Source organism: Rhinopithecus roxellana, chromosome 20 (assembly GCF_007565055.1).
Source record: "Rhinopithecus roxellana isolate Shanxi Qingling chromosome 20, ASM756505v1, whole genome shotgun sequence".
NCBI classification, from domain to species: domain Eukaryota; kingdom Metazoa; phylum Chordata; class Mammalia; order Primates; family Cercopithecidae; genus Rhinopithecus; species Rhinopithecus roxellana.
Window position 1 is genome coordinate 33,642,022 of NC_044568.1, and position 22,559 is coordinate 33,664,580.

Below are 22,559 nucleotides of genomic sequence, written 5' to 3' on the forward strand. Positions count from 1 at the left end.
GTAGGCAAGTACTCAAGAAATCTTAGCCAGTGTTATTCATGCTGTTTGCAACTCCTTCCTCACCATCGTGCTGATGAGGCCCATGGTATTAGATCCTCCATTCCTGAGATGAGAAAAATGTGATTCTGAGGCAGCTGTGGTCTCTCCTGGGGTGGCTTGGCTGGTGGGTGAGAGGCCAGTGTTTTAAACCAACCCAGGCTGCAGCTTGGGGCCCCTGACCCCACGGCAGTTGAATATTCAGTGGGTTCATGCTGTTCTATATTCAAAGACCTTTGTTCATGGTTAATAATAGCTCTTTGTTTCTGCTAGCGGGAGGGTAGCCTCCATGCAGGGCTTAGACCCTTTTCCTTTTCAGGGTCCACACCCGCCCTGCCCTCATATTGGCTCTGGGGAGCCACTGCCACTAATGGAAGTGTATCATATCCTCAGGGTGTGCTAGGCAGGGAGGTAGAAGGGTGAGTGAGGCTCGCAGACTTGCGCATGGAGATTGGCAGGGCCCCAGCCACGTGTCTGTGTGTCATCTGCAGTGGGACAGCTGCTCCATTGTGTCTGAACTTGCCCATCCGAGAAAGGCAAAGATTACAGTGTCAGAGCCAGGCCATGACCGGTCCCCACCTGGCCCTGCCCCTGCCCATCCTCATCCGGTTGGTGCGTTTATGGAGCTCTGTGTTTGCCAAGCACTGCCTGGGACCGTCTACCCATGTGATCCTCTTTAATGTTCATAAACAGGCTGTGTAGCAAGTCCTGACCTCAGCCTTGCAGCCTCCAGGGTGACCTTTTTGTTTTTTGAGATGGAGTTTCACTCTTGTTGCCCAGGCTGGAGTGCAATGGCATGATCTCAGCTCACTGCAACCTCCGCCTCCTGGGTTCAAGCGATCCTGAATAGCTGGGATTACAGGCATGCGCCACTGTGCCCAGCTAATTTTGTATTTTTAGTAGAGACGAGGTTTCTCCATGTTGGTCAGGCTCGTCTCGGACTCCCGGCCTCAGGTGATCCCCTCACCTTGGTCTCCCAAAGTGCTGGAATTACAGGCGTGAGCCACCATGCCTGGCCCAGGGTGACCTTTTTTTTCTTTTGAGACGGAGTCTCGGTTTGTCGCCTAGGCTGGAGTGCAGTGGCATGATCTCGGCTCACTACAAGCTCTGCCTCCCGGGTTCACACCATTCTCCTGCCTCAGCCTCTCGAGTAACTGGGACTACAGGTGCCCGCCACCACGCCCGGCTAATTTTTTGTATTTTTAGTAGAGACGGGGTTTCACTATGTTAGCCAGAATGGTCTCAATCTCCTGATCTTGTGATCCGACTGCCTCGGCCTCCCAAAGTGCTGTGATTACAGGTGTGAGTCACCGCACCCGGCCCAGCGTGACCTTTAAAACACAGTCGAAGCGTGACATCCCAAGGTCCTGCCACGGCCTACAAAGCCCGACTTGGTCCGACCCCAGCCACCCTTCTGACTTCAGCGTTTCCGTTCTCCCTGTCCTAAATACCTATTGTTGCTCAACACACTGCTCCAAACGTGCTGGCCTAAGCCATGTTATTATTTCTGCTGATTCTGTGCATCAGGGATGACTCGGGGCATGGGGGAGCCCTCTTGCACTGCTGCCTGGGATGTCTGCTGGGGCTGGAGTGCCCAAGATGGCCTCATCACGGCGATGTCTGGTGAGGATGCCCCAGGGTTTTTTGTTGTTGTTGTTTTCTTTTGTTTTGCGTTTTTGAGATGAAATCTTGCTCTGTCGCTCAGGCTGGAGTACAGTCGTCCAATCTCGGTTCACTGCAATCTCTGCCTCCCAGGTTCAAGCTATTCTCCTACCTCAGCCTCGTGAGTAGCTGGGATTACAGGCACATGCCAGCATGCCCAGCTAATTTTTTTTTTTTTTCTATTTTTAGTAGAGATGGGATTTCACCATATTGGCCAGGCTGGTCTTGAACTCCCCATCTCAGGTGATCCACCTGCCTTGGCCTCCCAAAGTGCTGGGATTACAGGTGTAATCCAGGTGTGAGCCACCGTGCCTGGCTGTCCCAGGGGGTTGAAGACACGAGCCTGGGGCCTTGGTTCTTGCAATCACTCAGGTTGTTGGTTCTTTTTGTAGGCTTAGGGGCTCTTCCTCTCCACCTCATTGTCCTAGGTAGTTGGACTTCCTTCCAGGCAGCCCTGGCCCAAGAGCACAGAAGTGCTACTGCAAGGCCCTCTTATGACTTTGGGCTGGAAATGGCAGAGCATTACTTCCATTGAGTCCTTTGGTTAAAGCAAGCACAGGTCCAGTGCAAATCCAAGGAGGGAACCATGCAGAGGGCCAGTGTGACTCATTGGAGGCCACCAACAAAACCGCCTACCAGGTTCTTGCTCATTCACTCTTCCTCCAACCTGTCACACACACTCCTGCCGCTGGGCCTTTCCACGTATGGGTTCCCTCTGCCTGGGGTGCTTTTCCCCAAATATCCAGGGGTCTCACCCCTTCCCTTCATTCAGCTAAATGTCACCTTTAAAGAGAGACCATACCTGACCCCACCTTATCAAAAACAGTTCACCCCCCCTCATATCGCCTCTGTCCCCTGACACCACTCTGTTCTTTTTTTTTTTTCATTGCACTTGTCACTTCCTGGCATAATATTTACTTCCTGTTTATTATTTGATCTCCCTCTCCCCCATCTCAGAATATAACTGCCACGTGAGTAGGGCACTTGCCTTGTTCACTGCAGTTCCCTTAACTCCAGATATGACACATGGTAGATAGAGTTGTTGAATGAATATTTGAGATGAGGAAACAGAGCTTAGAAAGCTTAAGTAACTTTCCCAAAGACACAGAGCTAATAAGTGACAGAGTGGGGATCCAAACTCAAACATTTAGCTTCGATCAGGAAGCCATAGAAGCTTTGCTGCATAGGGGTAATTGCTTAGGTAATTATGGCTGCCTGCCCCCTCTTCTCCCTGAGTCCTGTCTGTCTCCACTCAGAATGATCTTCCTGCAACTGAAATCTGATGAGGGGTAAAACCTATCTTGAAGGTAGCTTCCCTCCCCTTCAGCAGAAAGCCCACCTGCCTTAGCCTGCTGACCAGGACACAGCAAAGCTTGACTTCTAGCACTGGCCTGATATAGAAATGATAAGGGTTTTGGAGTCAACCCTGGATTTGTCTGCAGTGTGCCTAATCACCAGCTCTCTAAATGCAAGTAAATTAGGAATGTCATTCATTCTAAGTGTCTGTGGTTAACAGGGCGGTCAAGCTGGCTGAAAGCTGGTCTGGAGTGGCCTCAGCTAGGGCGGTCATCCCACATAGTCTCATCTTCCGGCAGGCTAGCTCAGGTTTGTTCTGGCTGGGCTCCAGAGAGAAGCAGAAGTCTGCAAGACCTCTTAAGGCTGGCCTTAGAACTGGCCCAGCATCACTTCTGCTGTGTTCTGTTGGTCCAAGCAGATCAGGAGGCCAGTCCGGATCCCATGAATATATGTGAAGCTCTTAACACCATGCCTGACACACAGGAAATGCTATTATTGTTGTTGATGTTGTTGCTGTGTATTTGCATGGTATACTTTATGCTTTTTAGAGTTTTATTGAATACATAACTATACCCTACATTGTGGGAGGAAGTTGGAACAATTATTACTAGCCCCATTTGACAAATATTTAAAATATTTAAAACTTTGGGCAAGTTTAGATAACTTGCCCAAGGCCATGCTTTTAGCTAGTGGCTGCAGCCAAACACTGGAAATCAGATGTTGTGCAATTTAAAGGATGTCTGCAAACGCATCTGCAGAAAGTGAGCTCATCTGCAGATGATTTAATTGTCCTGAGCACCACTGTGGTAAATATAATAAGGTCAAAATGCTGTCCTCACAGACCCAGGCTAGTAACTATCTGCAAGGGTCAGTGATGATGCCCAAGATCCAAGTTTCCTGCTTGGCTTCCGAACTCACTGGAGTGAATGATGGTTTTCTTTTCTTTTACAAAGAGAACCTCTCTCTAGACACCAGTTGCTTCTCCTCTCCACCTGTGAACTTCCTCCAAGAATTGCCAAGCTACCGGTCCATTGCACGCAGGAGAACGACTGTCCATTCCCGGGACAAGCAAAGCGGCACTTTGCTAAAGTCAACCGACTCTTACAGCTCCCAGCTGGAGGACAGAATCGCTGAAAACCTCAGCAGCCAATCCCTTCGAAATTATGCACTGAACATCTCTGAGAAGCGGAGACTAAGGTTGGTTCACTAGCCACCTGGAACCTGCATTGTGTATATTATAGCCTAGAGGTATGTTTTGTGCATGAAATGCTTTTCCTGAAGAGCTCATATAATTAAAATTTTACTCCTTAGGGTAGGTTAAGCCTCTTTGACAAAGATACCCAAACTTTTCTTCTCCACTCCTACTGCTTCACTTGACTAGCCTTAAAAAAAAAAAAAAAAGATACCCAAACATACTCAACATATTAGAAGCTTCTTTCTAGGCTGGGCGCGGTGGCTCACGCCTGTAATTCCAGCACTTTGGGAGGCCGAGGCGGGCGGATCACAAGGTCAGGAGATCGAGACCATCCTGGCTAACACATTGAAACCCCGTCTCTACTAAAAATACAAAAAATTAGCCAGGCATGGTGGCGGGCGCCTGTAGTCCCAGCTACTTGGGAGGCTGAGGCAGGAGAATGGCATGAACCCAGGAGGCGGAGCTTGCTGTGAGCTGAGATTGCGCCACTGCACTCCAGCCTGGGGAACAGAGCGAGACTCTGTCTCAAAAAAAAAAAAAAGGAGTTTCTTTCCTTCCTTCCTTCCTTCTTTCTTTTCTTCTCTTTTTTTTTTTTTTTGAGACGGAGTCTCGCTCTGTCGCCGGGGCTGGAGTGCAGTGGCCGGATCTCAGCTCACTGCAAGCTCCGCTTCCCGGGTTTACGCCATTCTCCTGCCTCAGCCTCCCGAGTAGCTGGGACTACAGGCGCCCGCCACCTCGCCCGGCTAGGTTTTTTATTTTGTATTTTTTAGTAGAGACGGGGTTTCACCGTGTTAGCCAGGATGGTCTCGATCTCCTGACCTCGTGATCCGCCCGTCTCGGCCTCCCAAAGTGCTGGGATTACAGGCTTGGCCACCACTCCTGGCCTCCTCTCTTTCTCCTCCCCTCCCCTGCCCTCCCCTCCCCTCCCCTCCCCTCCTCTCCTCTCCCTTTTTTGAGGCAGAGTTTCGCTCTTGTTGTCCAGGCTGGAGAGCAATGGCACGATCTTGGCAACCTCTGCCTCCCGGGTTCAAGCGATTCTCCTGCCTCAGACTCCCGAGTAGCTGGGATTACAGGCATGTGCCACCATGCCTAGCTAATTTTGTATTTTCAGTAGAGACAGGGTTTCACCATGTTGGCCAGGCTGGTCTCGAACTCCTGACCTCAGGTGATCTGCTTTCCTCGGCCTCCCAAAGTGCTGGAATCACAGGCATGAGCCACCATGCCTGGCCGAAGTTTATTTCTTGCTAGCATAAAGTACTAGGAACTGCGGGACTTTGCAGCCATTCAGGGATCCAGGCTCTTTCCATCTTGTGGCTCTGCATACCCCTAAAGCCTCATTTTTGTCTGCAACCAAGCAGTGCAAAAAGAAAGAGTTTGGAGTATGAATATAGCAGTTAGCTACGCAGCAGAATAAATCACCCCACAACTGAGTAGCCTGAAACAATAGTTTCTCAAGTCTACCAGTCAGCTGGACAAATCCTTCTAGTTTCAGTTGGGCTGAATCTTTATCCATAGTCAGGTGTGGTTGGGGAGGTGGCTCTGCTGATCTAGGCTGGGGATCAGCTGGCTGTAAGCTGGTCTAGGGTGGCTTCAGCTGGGATGATCACATGGTATCATCATGATAGCTCGGGTTTGTTCGCATGGCAACAGCTGGAGCCCAAGAGAGGATCAGAAGCCTGCAAAACCTCCTGAGACTAGGCTTAAAAACAGCTGAGCTTCCCTCCTACTGCAGTCTGAGGTCTAACCAGATCACAGTCCAGATTCAATTTGGTGGAAAGGGATTCCTCCCGCTAATGGGAAGAGCTGTAAAGTCACATGGCCACGGGGCATTCACACATTCATTGAGTCACTGGGAGTTTTGGGAGTGGGTTAAGAGCCAAGTCTGAAAGGTGCACATATCACTTTTCTTTACATTTCTGCCAGAGAGAATTTAGCCACATGGTCATACCTAACTGCTCAGAAAGCTGGGAAGTGTCTCCAGCTAGTTCCAGAGAAGGGGAGAATGGATTTGGGTGGTAGCTTGCCATCTCCCCCATTCTTGAAGAATTTAAAACATAATTTTCCCATTGACCTGGTGTAATGACAGAGGTGGGTATTTCTGCTTAACTCTCTAATTGCTTCCCCCACAGGGTCAGTAGCATAAATTCATTAGAAGGGTCGGGCAAAGTGACTCATGCCTGTAATGACAGCACTTTGAGAGACACAGGCAGGAGGATTGCTTGAGACCAGGAGTTCCAGACCAGCCTGGGCAGCATAGCAAGACCCTGTCTTTACAAAATAAATAGATAAATAAATAAATAAAATAATAATAGAAAAATTAGCTGGGTGTGGTGATGTGTGCCTATAGTCCCAGCTGCTCAGAAGGCTGAGGCAGGTGTATCACTCAAGCCCAGAAATAGGAGGGCTGCAGTGAGCTATGATCATGCCACTACCCTCCAGCCTGGGTGACAGAATAAGACCCTGTCTCTACGAAAACAACAATAAAACAAAATAACACATTGGGCTGGGCGCAGTGGCTCACGCCTGGAATCTCAGCACTTTGGGAGGCCGAGGCAGGTGGATCACAAGGTCAGGAGTTCAAGACCAGCCTGGCCAATATGGTGAAACCCCGTTTCTACTAAAAATACAAAAATTAGCCAGGCATGGTGGCGGGCACCTGTAGTCCCAGCTACTTGGAAGGCTGAGGCAGGAGAATTGCCTGAACCTGGGAAGCAGAGGTTGCAGTGAGCCAAGATCGTGCCACTATACTCCAGTCTGAGGGACAGAGCGAGACTGTGTCTCAAAAAAAAAAAAAAAAACAAAACAAAATAACACATTGGATGATGCACATTGGATGAAACACTGTGCCTTGTAGGTCTGAGAATATGTTATCTCTGGTTTTATTTTTAATTTGGGTGGTCTTGTATTCTCAAAAAATATAGAGACTTTATAAATGTATTTCAGCTGGCACAGTGGCTCATACCTGTAATCCCAGCACTTCGGGAGGCTGAGGCAGGTGGATCGCTTGAGCTCAGAAATTTGCGACCAGCCTGGGCAACGTGGTGAAACCTGTTTCTACTAAAATTACAAAATTTAGCTAGGCATGGTGGTGTACTCCTATAGTCTCAGCTACTCAGGAGGCTGAGGTGGGAGGATCACCTGAGCCCGGGAGGTTGAGGCTGCACTTCAGTCTGGGTGACAAAGCGAGACGCTGTCTCAAAAAAAAAAAAAAAAAATTTTGGTGCTCCCTTTGGCAGCATATATACTAAAATTGGAATGATACAGAGAAAATTAGCCTGGCCTCTGAGCAAGAATGACACACAAATTCATGAAACATTCCATATATAAATGTATTTTAAAATCAAATAAATAAATAAATAAATAAATAAATAAATAAATAAATAATAAATGTATTTTATTTCCCACTCTTTCAGATTCACAGATTTTGAATTCTTCTAAACTACTACTGCTCTATACCAAACTCTGCCACACCTAAGAGAGAGACATATTTTATTCCATCAAGGGACTTCCAGACTGACTGGAAAAATGAAACTAACAGACTCATGAGAGCAGGGGCCATGTCTATCTGGTTTACCAGTGAATCCCTAGAAAGTGGCAAAGAAGGCTGGGTGCAGTGGCTCATGCCTGTAATCCCAGCATTTTGAGAGGCCAAAGTGGGTGGATCACCTGAGGTCAGGAGTTTGAGACCAGCCTGGCCAACATGGTGAAACCTCATCTCTACTAAAAATACAAAAATTAGCCAGGTGTGGTGGTGGGTGCCTGTTATCCCAGCTACTCGTCAGGCTAGGGCAGGAGAATCGCTTGAATCCAGGAGGCGGAGGTTGCTCTGAGCCGAGATTGTGCCACTGCATTCCAGCCTGGGTGACGGAGTGAGACTCCGTCTCAAAAAAATAAAAAATAAAAAATAAAAGTGGCAAAGAAAAGGACACGGGAAGGATCATTCTTTTTTTTTGAGACAGAGTCTTGCCCTGTCGCCCAGGCTGGAGTGCAATGGCATGATCTCTACTCACTGCAACCTCTCCCTCCCAAGTTCAAGCAATCTCCTGCCTCAGCCTCCTGAGTAGCTGGGATTACAGGCACCCACCAGCATTCCTGGCTAATTTTTGTATTTTTAATAGAGACAGGGTTTCACCATGTTGGTCAGGCTGGTCTCGAACTCCTGACCTCATGTGATCCACCCGCCTTGGCCTCCCAAAGTGCTGGGATTACAGGTTTAGCCACCGCACCCGGCCAGGAAGGATAATTCTAATTGCTAATAGTTGTTATTCTAAGCTCTTTATTTCCTTTAATCCCCACTCCACCCGCTGAGGCAAGGTTTTCAAATTATTATTATTATTTTATTTATTTATTTTTAGATGGAGTTTTGCTCTTGTTGCCCAGGCTGGAGTGCAATGGTGCGATCTCGGCTCACCGCAACCTCCGCCTCCGGGGTTCAAGTGATTCTCCTGCCTCAGCCCCCCAAGTAGCTGGGATTACAGGTATGCGCCACCACGCCTGGCTAATTTTGCATAGGGTTTCTCCATGTTGGTCAGGCTGGTCTCAAACTCCCGACCTCAGGTGATCCGCCTGCCTCGGCCTTCCAAAGAACTGGGATTACAGGCATGAGCCACCGCGCCCGGGCTATTTTATTTATTTATCTTTGAGACGAGTCTCACTCTGTTGCCCAGGCTGAAATGCAATGGCGCCATCTTGCCTCACAGCAAACTCCGCCTCCCCAGTTCCAGCGATTGTCCCACCTCAGCCTCCTGAGTAGCTGGGATTACAGGCGCCTGCCACCACGCCTGGCTAATTTTTTGTATTTTTAGTAGAGACGGGGTTTCAACATGTTGGCTAGGCTGGTCTGGAATTCCTAGCCTCAGGTGATCCATCTGCCTCGGCCTCCCAAAATGCTGGGATCACAAGCATAAGCCACCGCGCCCGGCCGAGAGAGGGTTTTTTAAACCTTAGCATTCTTGCTTTTTTTTTTTTTTTTGAGACAGAGTCTTGATCTGTCGCCCAGGCTGCAGAGCAGTGGCGCCATCTCGGCTCACTGCAAGCTCTGCCTCCTGGGTTCAGGCCATTCTCCTGCCTCAGCCTCCCAAGTAGCTGGGACTACAGGCGCCTGCCGCCACGCCCGGCTAATTTTTGTTTTGTTTTTTTTTTTTTTAGTAGAGACGGCGTTTCACCGTGTTAGCCAGGGTGGTCTTGATCTTATGACCTCGTGATCCGCCCACCTTGGCCTCCCAAAGTGCTGGGATTACAGGCGTGAGCTACCACGCCCAGCCGCACTCTTGCTTATTGACATTTAGGGCCAGATAGCTCTCTGTTGTGGAGGGCTGTCTGTGGATTGGAGGATGTTTAGTAGCATCCCTGGCCTCTACCCACTAGATGCCAGAAGCATGTCCCCCTCCCCCAAGTTGTGACAGTCAAAGATGTCCCCAGACCATTGCCTGATGTTCTTTGGGAGGTGTGCAAAATTGCCCCCACTTGAGAACCACTGATCCTTTTAAGGGTAGGTACTTTACTAACTCCAACTTACAGATAAGGAAACTGACGCACAACACAGGGAGGCTTGTTTGGATGGGAAGTTCAAGTCCTTTTCTTTAATAGGAGCTCCCTGTCTCATGGAGGAGGACAGACTGGTGGGAGGATGGAGGTGTGTGCCATGTGCCATGGATAGTTGGCAAATTCCTCATGTTTCCTCTCTTGCCTTCAGACCCCAGCACCTTCTTTTTCCCCTGCTCTCCTTACTCCCTCCTCCATCACCAACTTGGACTTGGGGCATCTCCTCCAGGTTTCCAGAGCCCTGACCACATCCCCTTTTGTAGCACTTCTCCCAGGGAGCTGTCGTTTTTGAATGTCAACATGTTTGCTTTCCCTCTAGACTCAGATCAGCTTTGTGGGCCGTGCAGTCTCTGTTGCACTCAGCTCTGCTGTTGCAGATGGTTCATAAATGAATTGGCATGGCTGTGTTCTAGGAATATTTATGGACACTGAAATTTGAATTTCATGTGATTTTCATGTGTCACAAAATACTATTTTTCTTTTGTCTTTTATTTTTATTATTTTTATTTAAAATAATTTTGTTTTGATACAGAGTCTCGCTCTGTCACCCAGGCTGGAGTACAATGGCATGATCTCGGCTCACTGAAACCTCCACCTTCTGGGTTCAAGCGATTCTCCTGCCTCAGCCTCCCTAGCAGCTGGGATTACAGGTGCCTGCCACCACACCCAGCTAATTTTGGTATTTTCAGTAGAGAGGGGGTTTCGCCATGTTGGCCAGGCTGGTCTTGAACTCCTGGCTTCATGTGATCTGAGAACCGCAGGGCACATGGTTACTCTGTTTGACATTTTGACGGACTGCCAAACTCTTTTCCGTAGCAGCGGCAGCATTTTATATTCCTTGCAGCAATGTATGAGAGCTCACATATTTTTCTGTCCTTTCAGCTGGGGTTTTATGAGATGCTGAGTCTTTCTCTTTTCTTTTTTTTTCGAGATGAGGTTTCGCTCTTGTTGCCCAGGCTGGAGTGCAATGGCACGATCTCGGCTCACTGCAATCTCCGCCTCCCAGGTTCAAGCGATTCTCCTGCCTCAGCTTCCTGAGTAGCCAGGATTACAGGCACCCGCCACCATGCCTGGCTAATTTTGTATTTTTGGTAGAGATGGTGTTTCACCGTGTTGGCCAGCCTGGCCTTGAACTCCTGACCTCAGGTGATCCTGCCTCGGCCTCCCAAAGTACTGGGATTACAGGCGTGGAGCACCACGCTGGGCTGGGATGCTGAGTCTTGATGCTGCTGCTGTTGTGATTGTCATGATCATGTTTTCCATGCAGGGACATTCAGGAGACACAAATGAAGTATCTCTCTGAGTGGGACCAGTGGAAGCGGTATAGCAGCAAGTCTTGGAAGAGGTTCCTGGAGAAGGCTCGAGAGATGACGACCCACCTGGAGCTGTGGCGGGAGGATATTCGCAGCATAGAAGGTGTCCCACCCCGGCCTCTGTGCAGGCTCCTCTGCAGAAGTCTCTGTGTCTGGGGAGCAAGTACAGCTTTGTTTCCACTAGGGTCTAGCTGAAATTGAGCATTTTCTTCCATGATGAATGTGAGCAACAAACCACCACAAGGTTTAGCAGAACCTGTGTCTTTGTCACCAGGAAAAAATTGTGGCTATTTTCCTGTCCCTTCCAGTTGTTGTATTTATCTTGGAATACTGCTAATGCCCGTGACTGCTTGGAAATTTCAGTTGTTATTAGACTTGCCGCTAGATCTTGTTATTTAATGTGCTAGTGAAAACCAGGCACAGTGGCTCACTCCTGTAATCCCAGCCCTTTGGGAGGCCAAGATGGGTGGATCATGAGGTCAGGAGTTCGAGACCAGCCTGGTCAACGTGGTGAAATCCCATCTCTACTAAAACTACAAAAAATTAGCTGGTCATGGTAGTACATGCCTGTAATCCCAGCTATTTGGCAGGCTGAGGCATGAGAATCACTTGAACCCAGGAAGTGGACGTTGCAGTGAGCCGAGACTGCACTATTGCACTCCAGCCTGGGTGACAGAGCGAGACTCTGTCTCAAAAGAAGTACCAGTGAAGGTGCTCACTGATGCTCACGTAGGTCATTCTATCACACATATTTTTAAATAAGATGATAACTGTATATCTGTTTTTATCTTATGCATTTAAATTAAATGCATAGAATAGTATTATTTAAAAATAATATTAAATTGGCCAAGCGCAGTGGCTCACATCTGTAATCCCAGCACTGTGGGATGCTGAGGCGGACAGATCACGAGGCCAGGAGATCGAGACCATCCTGGCCAACACAGTGAAACCCGTGTCTACTAAAAATACAAAAAATTAGCTGGGCATGGTGGTGAGCACCTGTAGTCCCAGCTACTCAGGAGGCTGAGGCTGGAGAATGGCGTGAACCCGGAAGGTGAAGCTTGCAGTGATCCGAGATGGTGCCACTGCACTCCAGCCTGGGCGACAGAGCGAGACTCCGTCTCAAAATAAAATAAAATAAAATAAAATAAAATAAAATAAAATAAAATAAAATAAAATATTTAATAATTTAATTTAAATTAAATGCATAAATAGTATTATTTTAAAATAATATTAAATTATAATATATTAATATTAGTAGACTTTTATTTTGTGCATTAAAATATTATGCATAAATGTATTATTTTAAAAATGTTATACTTCTAATTTCAATGCATAAAATAAAAACAGATATACAGTTATCGTATTATTAAAAACATTATCCCAGCCAGGCCATGGTTCATGCCTGTAATCCTAGCATTTTGGGAGACTGAGGCAGGAAGATCATCTGAGCCCAGGAGTTTGAGACCAGCCTGGGTAACAAAGTAAGACCTTGCCTCTACAACAAAAAGTTTGTTAGTTTGTTTTTTTTTTTTGAGACAGAGCCTCACTCTGTCGCCCAGGCTGGAGTGCAGTGGCGTGATCTCAGCTCACTGCAGGCTCCGCCCCTCAGGTTCATGCCATTCTCCTGCCTCAGCCTCCCAAGTAGCTGGGACTACAGGCGCCTGCCACCACGCCTGGCTAATTTTTTGTATTTTTAGTAGAGACGGGGTTTCACCATGTTAGCCAGGATGGTCTCGATCTCCTGACCTCGTGATCCGCCCACCTCGGCCTCCCAAAGTGCTGGAATTAAAGGCATAAGCCACTGCGCCTGGCCCCAGAAAAAGTTTTAAAAATTAGCTGGATGTGGTGCTATACACCCATAGTCCCAGCTTCTGGGGTAGCTTAGGCAGGAGGATCGCCTGAGCCCAGGAGTTTGAGGCTGCATTAAGCTATGATTGTGCTATTTTACTACAGCCTGGGCAACAGAGCCAGACCCTGTCTCAAAACAAAAACATAAATAAACAAACAGAAAGCTTTATTATCCTGAGACGAGGTTCATCACTTTTACCAAACTGCAGTGAGTTCCGATGGCCCTGAAAATACTGTGAACCCTTCCTTTCCTATACTGGTGAGAATTTGGGATTAAAGTGTTGTCGGTAGTTGGCTTGGGTTGCTATAACAAGACACTGCAGACTGAATGGCTTAAAAAAATTTTTTTTTTCTCATGGTTTTGGAGGCTTGAACAGGCCTTCTTGCTGTGTTCATGTAACCTTTGCTTTTTTTTTTTTTTTTTTTTTGAGACCGAGTCTCGCTCTGTCGCCCAGGCTGGAGTGCAGTGGCCAGATCTCAGCTCACTGCAAGCTCCGCCTCCTGGGTTTAGGCCATTCTCCTGTCTCAGCCTCCCGAGTAGCTGGGACTACAGGTGCCCGCCACCTCGCCTGGCTAGTTTTTTGTATTTTTTAGTAGAGACGGGGTTTCACCGTGTTAGCCAGGATAGTCTCGATCTTCTGACCTCGTGTTCCGCCGGTCTCGGCCTCCCAAAGTGCTGGGATTACAGGCTTGAGCCACCGCGCCCGGCCGTAACCTTTGCTTTGAGTGTGCTCTGAGAAAGAGTGCAAACTCTCTGGCGTCTCTTTTTATAATGACACTAATCCCATCATGGGGGCCCAGTCTCAAGACCTCATCAAAACCAATCACCTCCCAAAGGCCCATCTCCAAATACCATTACACTGGGGGTTAGGGCTTCACCATATGAATTTGAGGGTGGGGACACAATTCGGTCCATAGCAAGTATGCAAACATTGGAAGTTGTGCCAAAATACAAAATGAGCTGGGCATAGTGGCTCATGCCTGCTGTAATCCTAGCACTTTGGGAGGCTGAGGCAGGAGGATCGCTTGGGCTCAGGAGTTTGTGACCAGCCTGGGTAACATAGCAAGATCCTGTCTCTATTTAATATAAAAATAAAAATGAAAATAAAAAAAAATACAAAATTAGAAACATTAAACTTTTTTTGCATTATCTATTTTATTTTATTTTATTTTTGAGATGAAGTTTCGCTCTTGTTGCCCAGGCTGGAGTGTAATGGTGCGGTCTCGGCTCACTGCAACCTCCACCTCCCAGGTTCAAGTGATTCTCCTGCCTCAGCTTCCCAAGTAGCTGAGACTACAGGCAGGTGCCACCAGGCCGGCTACTTTTTGTATTTTTAGTAGAGACAGGGTTTCACCATGTTGGACAGGCTGGTCTTGAATTCTTGACCTCAGGTGATATGCCTGCCTTGGCCTCCCAAAGTGCTGGGATTACAGGCGTGAGCCACCACGCCTGGCCAGGATTATCTATTTTACAGCAAAACGTTTTTCAAACATCTCCCCAAAACTGCTAAAATGGAAACTTCGTGAGGTTTGTAAGGAATGTAGCAGGATAAAGAAAGGAAATGGTTTTCTCCATTATTACTATTTTAAGACCTATAAAATACAGTTGGTAATCTATCCAGTGAACAACCTTTTTATTGTTGTTTTATTTGGAGAATATAATATATTTCTTTTTTTTTTTTTTTTTTTTTTTTTTTTGAGACGGAGTCTTGCTCTGCCGCCCAGGCTGGAGTGCAGTGGCCAGCTCTCAGCTCACTGCAAGCTCCGCCTCCCGGGTTTACGCCATTCTCCTGCCTCAGCCTCCCGAGTAGCTGGGACTACAGGCGCCCGCCTCGTCGCCCGGCTAGTTTTTTGTATTTTTTTAGTAGAGACGGGGTTTCACCGTATTAGCCAGGATGGTCTCGATCTCCTGACCTCGTGATCCGCCCGTCTCGGCCTCCCAAAGTGCTGGGATTACAGGCTTGAGCCACCGCGCCCGGCCTGGAGAATATAATATATTTCTAAAAGGCTTCATGGCTCACTTAAAACTTCGACCACGCACTCATACTTTTTCTCTTGAGATTTAAGTGTAACATTATGTTTGGAGCAAAATAATAAAAGCTAATTTTTATTGAGCATTTACTGTGAACCAGGCATTGTGTTAAGCACTTTACTCATTACCTCAGTTAATCTTCAAAGGAAACTTTCATTTAGGTACTTGTCATTTGCATAGCTCAGAGAGTTTGAGATCTTGTCCAAGTTCACTCAGACAGGGTGAGGCAGAACCGGCGTTTGAACCCAGGCATTCAAGATGTAAGGTCCAAGGTGTTAGCCACTATGTCTAGCTTCCTCTCTTGCGAAGTGGTAGGCTTTCTGGACATTTTCATTCAGAAAGTGGTTTGTGTGGTAGAGGGTAGGTTCTTCCTGGGAACTGGGATTTTGATGTTCTCTGCAGTTACTCTACCCATGTGATTTATTGGCTTGGGTAGGTGCTCATCTGACATGAAGTGCAGGTGTGATAATAAATTTCTTGCCTCTGGCAGATTGCTAAGTATTAGAGAGTGGCAAAAAACTGTGGGTATCTTATATCTTCGGTCTCCAGTAATAAGTTCTTTGCTCCTACCAAGAACAAGAAGCCATCCTTGCTCTTCAGAGTGCTTTCTATCCTCAGCAATTTAATCATTATCTAGCAGAAGGTTGGTTTTCTATTTGCAAATCAATCGATGTAATTCACCACAAAACAGAATAAAAGAAAAAAATTATATGATCATCCCAACAGATGCAGAAAAAGCACTGATAAACTTCAGTTCTCATTTTTAGCAAATAAGAAATAGATAAGACCTTTCTTAATTTTATTTTAAAAACCTATAAACATACAGCAAACAACATACTTAATGATGAAATATTGAAAGCTTTTTCCCTGAGATTGAGAATGAGAAAAAGGTGCCAATTATCACAAATTCTATTCAAAATCATCCTGGAAGTTCTAGCCAATGTAGCAGGATGGGCGGGGGAAGGATAATAATGGGAAAGGAAAAAATAAAATGTCATTTTTTTTTTTTTGCAGATGACAATGATATGCATGTAGATAATTAAGAAGACAACTATTGAAAGTAATGTTAATGTAACAAGGTTTATTGTTAATTTTAAGGTGTCTCTATTTAAAATGAATTGTATTTCTATATACCAACAACAAACATTTAGAAAGTGAATTTTTTAAAATGATACAATTTACAATAGTATCAAAAATGTCAGGGCCGGGCTTGGTGGCTCAGGCCTATAATCTTTGGAAAGCTGAGGCAGGTGGATCACCTGAGGTCAGGAGTTCGAGACCAGCTTGGCCAACATGGTGAAACCCTGTCTGTACTAAAAACACAAAAATTAGCCGGGCATGGTGGCTCACGCCTATAGTCCTAGCTACTTGGAAGGCTGAGGTGCAAGAATTCCTTGAACCCAGGAGGCAGAGGTTGCAGGGAGCTGAGATCACGCTACTGCACTCCACCCTGGGCACCAGAGTGAGACTCAGTGTCAAAAAAAAAAAAAAATCAGATATCTAGGAATATATCTAAAGAACCGTATGCAATAATTACGCACAGAAAACTATAAAGTATTATTGATAAAAACTAAGGAAGACCTAAATATACCATGTTCATGGATCAGAAGACTTAATATTATAAATATGTCACTTCTCCTCAAATTGACCTATATATTTTATGTAATCCCAATCAGAATCTTTTTTTTTTTTTGAGACGGAGTCTCACTCTGTTGCCCAGGCTGGAATGCAGTGGCCGGATTTCAGCTCACTGCAAGCTCTGCCTCCCGGGTTTACACCATTCTCCTGCCTCAGCCTCCTGAGTAGCTGGGACTACAGGCGCCCGCCACCTCGCCCGGCTAGTTTTTTTTTTGTATTTTTTAGTAGAGACGGGGTTTCACTGTGTTAGCCAGGATGGTCTCGATCTCCTGACCTTGTGATCCGCCTGTCTCGGCCTCCCTAAGTGCTGGGATTACAGGCTTGAGCCACCGCACCCGGCCCCAATCAGAATCTTAGCAGACTGTGCATGAAAATTAAAACACTAATTCTAACATTTGTATACAAATGCAAAAGACCAAAGATGTCTAAGACAATCTTGAGGAGTAACAAAGCTGAAAGATACCATGTATCAGTGGGCCAGGCATGGTGGCTCACACCTGTAATCCCAGCACTTTGGGAGGCTGAGGTGGGCAGATCACAGGGTCAGGAGATCAAGACCATCCTGGCTAACACGGTGAAACTCCATCTCCACTAAAAATACAAAAAATTAGCCAGGTGTGGTGGCAGGCGCCTGTAGTCCCAGCTACTCGGGAGGCTGAGGCAGGAGAATGGCCTGAACCCGGGAGGCAGAGCTTGCAGTGAGCTGAGATCGCACCACTGCACTCTAGCCTGGGTGACAGAGCGAGACTGTCTCAAAAAAAAAAAAAAAAGGTACCATGTATCAAGTTTTACAAATCTGCAGTAATTAAGACAGTCTAGCGTTGGTGTAAGGATAGACATGTAGACCCAAGGAACAGGATAGAGTTCAGAAACAGATTCATACATATGTGGTCAGGTGATTATTTCCAAAAGAAGCAGCCAATAAATGGTGCTGAGTCAACTAGAGATTCCTATAAGAAAAGATAAATACTGAGCCCTCCCTTATACCATTCTCGAGTGATTAATTCAAGATTGATTGTAGATCTACAGGTGAAAAGTTAAAACACTAGAAGATTGAGTCTTAAAGCTCACAATTAAAAAAAAATTAAATGTTTCTTCCTCTTTCCAGCTACTGATTACTCCAGCTTCAGCTTTTGTGGCTAGTTGAATCTATGATGTGTAGTGTGTCAATACCCCTGGTCAGTGATGTCCGGGTTTGTTTTTTCCAGGGAAATTTGGCACTGGGATTCAGTCCTATTTCTCCTTCTTGAGATTCCTGGTGTTGCTGAATTTGGTGATATTTCTGATCATCTTTATGCTGGTTTTGCTCCCAATCTTACTCACGAAATACAAGATCACCAACAGTAGCTTCGTGCTCATTCCTTTCAAAGACACAGGTGAGTCTAAGGCCTGGTTTACTATGAAGTGTGTTTGTTTTTCACCGTGTACCTCGCTACAATGCTTGCTTTGCTAAGAATCTTATTCTAATTCTTGGGCGACTGTATTAGTCAGGATGGTCTAGGTTATGCTGCAGAAACAAGTGATCCCATAACACTCATGCTGCTATGGAATAACAGCATGCAAGCATGACAGCATAACAGTATGAGACTGTGAGTGAGAAATAAACCTTTGTGGTTATTTGAGACTATGAGTGAGAAATAACCACAAAGGTTCATTTCTCACTCACAGTCCATGCCCACTGTGGGCTGGTGAGCTTCACTCTGGAGCCCAAGCTGTTGGAGCAGCCTCTATCTGGAGCATTGAGAGTCACACATACAAGCAAAAAACAAGCTCTATATGCAGACTTACATACAAAATATATAAAAAAGACATATCGCCAGATGTTTGGGGAGAATAGTGAAGGAAACACTAGAAGTAGAAGGAGAAAGAAATATTACTGTATTGGACACATTGGGGTTTGGACTGAAAATGGCAAATCACAAATATACAAACATATCTGTGCAAATATACAAATATATATGACATTTCTAAATGTAATATACGTATATAGTCATGTACCCCATGACAATGTTTCAGTTAACAATGGATCACATATGCAATGGTGGTCCCCTAAGATTATAATACTGTATTTTTACTGTAGTTTTTCTTTGTTTAGACATGTTTAGATACACAAATACTTAACATTGTGTTGCAGTTACCTACAGTATTCAGTGCAGTAACATGTTGTCCAGGTTTGTAACCTAGGAGCAATAGGCCATACCATACAGCCTAGGTGTGTAGTAGGGCATCCCATCTAGGTTTGCGTAAGTACACTCTGTGATGTTCGCATGACGAAATTGCCTAAGGACATATTTATCAGACTGTATCCTCCTTGTTAAGCCATGCATGACTGTACATGCTTATACACACAAATTGTGAAAAACAGGCAGGCTATGGCCAGATGCGGTGACTCACGCCTGTAATCCTGGCACTTTGGGAGGCTGAGGTGGGCAGGTCACCTGAGGTCAGGAGTTCAGGACCAGCCTGGCCAACAAAAAAAACAGGCAGGTTATAGAGACTGTAAAACTGTTTCCACTGACATTCTGGTTTTTGTTTCTTACAGATATACAATGTACAGTCTATCCAGTAAGCAGTTCTGGACTCATTTACTTTTACAGTTATATCATAGACTTGCTTTCTGGCACTGTAAGTATTTAACATAATCCTTTGTTTAGCTCCTCAATCTACTAAAAATTGATTGATTTAAAGATCAGTTTCCCGAATTTCTGCAGTGAGAGCCAAACACAAGTAAGTGTTGGTTGACATATGTACCAGTAAATGAAACAGGATTTGCAGTTACCTCATCAGAAAGAACAACGTTCACCATCAACTGCTAGAATGTCAGGAAATATGCTTTGTCACTTTCAGCCATTGGCCTTTTTCCAGTTCTTTCTTTTTATTTATTATTATTATTTTTTTGAGACAGAGTCTCGCTCTGTCGCCCAGGTTGGAGTGCAGTGGTGCAATCTCGGCTCACTGCAACCTCCGCCTCCCGGGTTCAAGTGATTCTCCTGCCTCAGCCTCATGAGTAGATGGAATTACAGGTGTGTGCCACCACGCTCAGCTAATATTTGTGTTTTTAGTAGAGATGAGGTTTCACCATGTTGGCCAGGCTGGTCTGGAACTCCTGACCTCAGGTGGTCCACCCTCCTCAGCCTCCCAAAGTACTGGGATTACAGGCGTGAGCCACCGTGCCCGGCCTCTAGTCCTTCAACCTTTGTGTTGATCTGCAACAAGATACTGACTTCCCCCACAGAAGGAAGCTTCAGTGAAAATGAACCCAGATAGAATGTTTACAATTTCTCTGACACTGATAAACCCGAACATTTTGGAGCCCCAGACTGGGTGGATGAAAGATGTGGCTCTTCTTTTCCAGAAATTACACACAGGGACATGTGTGATGTACAAACTCACACTTTCAGATGATATGCACATATACCTGCATATCATGTACATGGGCATATGAAGATTCTCTGAAATCCCTTATAAGTCAATCCCAGGTTACCATCTCCCACCACCACCCCAACTCTAAAATGGAATTAATCTCTTGGCTTTTATGGTAGTTCTAAAAGGTTTTTATTATCGCCTTCTAAAAAAATGATTTGGCCAGGCACAGTGGCTCACACCTGTAACCCCAACACTTTGAAAGGCCGAGGCAGGAGGATTGCTTGAGGCCAGGAGTTTGAAACCAGCCTGGGCATCATATCTCTACACAAAATAAACATAATTAGCTGGGCGTGGTGGCGTGCACCTGTAGTCCCAATTACTCTGGAGGCTGAGGTAGGGGACTCACTTGAGCCCAGAAGGTTGAGGCTGCAGCCTGCACCACTGCACTTCAGCCTGGGCAACAGAGCAAGACCCCATCTTAAAGATCTTGTGGTTTTTCATTTTTTTATTTCAGCTTTTTCAGCAAATAAGATTGCAGCTATGAAAAGTAGCCATCTTTGCCCTTTAGACCAGGGTTTCTCAAACTTGGCATTATTGATATTCTTTTTTTGTTGTTTTTTTTTTTTTTGGAGATAGGATCACGCTGTGTTCCCCAGGTTAGAGTATAGTGGTGCAATCGTAGCTCACTGTAATCTCAAACTCCTGGGCTAAAACGATCTTCCCAAGTAGCTAGGACTACAGGCGTGCACTACACTTGGCTGATTTTTAATTTTCTTTCTAGAGATGTGGGGTCTCACTATGTTGCCCAGGCTGGTTTCAAGCTCCTGACCTCGATGAAGCCTCCTGCCTCGGCCTCTCAAAGTGTTGAGGTTACAGATGTGAGCCTCTGTGCCTGGCCAAAATAATTTTTTTAGAAGGTGACAAAAAAAAAAAAAGCCTTTTAGAGCTATCATAAAAGCAATGAGATTTTAAGTACTGGGGTAACAGGCATGAGCCACGGTGCTCAGTGAATTAGATAACTCTGTGTTGCGTAGGGCTATCTGGTGCACCGTAGCCCGCTGAGCTGTATCCCTGGTCTCCACCCACTAGATGCCAGCAGCACTGCCCTCTTCCGACTTTGACAACCAAAAATGTTTCCAGAGATTGCCAAATGTTCCCTAGCAGACGAAATTACCCCCAGTTGGGAACCGCTGCTCTAGGTGTTTAAGAAATACAAATAAGTATTTTTATTTTTTCAGAAATGCTTTCTGAAAATTACTGGTATGAAAATACCTCACTGGCCAAGCGCGATGGTTTTTGCCGGTAGCCCCAGCACTTCGGAGAGGCCAAGGCAGGCAGATCACCTGAGGTCAGGAGTTCAAGACCAGCCTGGCTGACATGGTGAAACCCCATCTCTACTAAAAATAGAAAAATTAGCTGGGCATGGTGGGGGGCGCCTGTAATCCCAGCTACTCAGGAGGCTGAGGCAGGAGAATCGCTTGAATCCGGGAGGCGGAAGCTTCAGTAAGCTGACATCACACAACTGCACGATCCAGCCCGGGCAACAAGAGGGAGAGTTCGTCTCAAAACAAAACAAAAAACAAAACAAACAAACAAAAATGCCATACCATTGAGCTTCCACTTTTCTGAATAAATTGGTAGAAAGCCTTGAATTTGTCCACTGTGTTTGATTTTGAAAAAGCACCCCTACCTTTTTTTTTTTTTTTTTCTTTTTGAGACGAGGTCTGGCTCTGTTGCTCAGAGAATGCAGTGGCATGATTTTGGTTCATTGCAAACTCTGCTTCTAGGCTCAAGCCATCCTCCCACCTCAAGCCTCCTGAGTAGCTGGGACTACAGGTGCGTACCACCATGCCCAGCTAATTTGTGTGTGCGCACGCGTGTGTGTGTGTTTTGTAGAGACAGGGTTTTGCCATGTTGCCGAGGCTGGTCTCGAACTCCTGAGCTCAAGCAATCCACCTGTCTTGTCTTCCCAAAGTGCTGGGATTATAGGTGTGAGCCACTGCCTGATTTTGAAAAAATCCTTTTACATCTCTGATCTCATGTTTTCCTAAAAATAACTCAGAGGAATTGTTGGATAGGTCTACTATGCAAAAAAAAGTAAAAAAAAAAATACATGGCTGGGCACGGTGGTTCACGCCCATAATCCCAGTGCTTTGGGAGGCCGAGGTGGGCAGATCACCTGAGGTCAGGAGCTTGAGACCAGCCTGGCCAACATGGGGAACCCCATCTCTACTAAAAATACAAAAAAATTAGCTGGGTGTGGTGGCTGGTGCCTGTCATCCCAGCTCCTCGGGAGGCTGAGGCAGGAGAATTGCTTAAACCCAGGGGGCAGAGGTTGCAGTGAGCCGAGATTGAGCCATTGCATTCCAGCCTGGGCAACAAGAGCGAAACTCCGTCTCAAAAGAAAAAAAAGATTAGCCTGGCGTGGTGGTGTGCACCTGTAATCCCAGCTACTTGGGAGGCTGAGGCACAAGAATCTCTTAAACCTGGGAAACATAGGTTGCAGTGAGCCAAAATTGCGCCACTACACTCCAAGATGGGTGACAGAAAGACTCTGTCTCAAAAAAAAAATAAAATAAAATAAAATAAAAAAGTCTACTATGCAGATGAGAAAACAGAAACTGTG

The 22,559-nt window shown here is 46.0% G+C and overlaps 1 protein-coding gene and 1 non-coding gene across 2 annotated transcripts in view; both read left to right on the forward strand.

The window, feature by feature from the left end:
* TMC7 (transmembrane channel like 7) overlaps window positions 1-22,559 on the forward strand; it is a 71,853-nt gene that overhangs the window by 13,554 nt on the left and 35,740 nt on the right. The window contains exons 2-5 of the mRNA XM_010367150.2: window positions 3,948-4,191; window positions 11,001-11,149; window positions 17,776-17,943; window positions 19,110-19,192. Of these exons, the coding sequence (XP_010365452.1) occupies window positions 3,948-4,191; window positions 11,001-11,149; window positions 17,776-17,943; window positions 19,110-19,192 (644 nt within the window). The remainder of the gene's footprint in view (window positions 1-3,947; window positions 4,192-11,000; window positions 11,150-17,775; window positions 17,944-19,109; window positions 19,193-22,559) is intronic.
* Window positions 7,410-7,516, forward strand: LOC115895401. Its single transcript, XR_004055596.1, has one exon. It is a non-coding gene; the product is annotated as a U6 spliceosomal RNA (small nuclear RNA).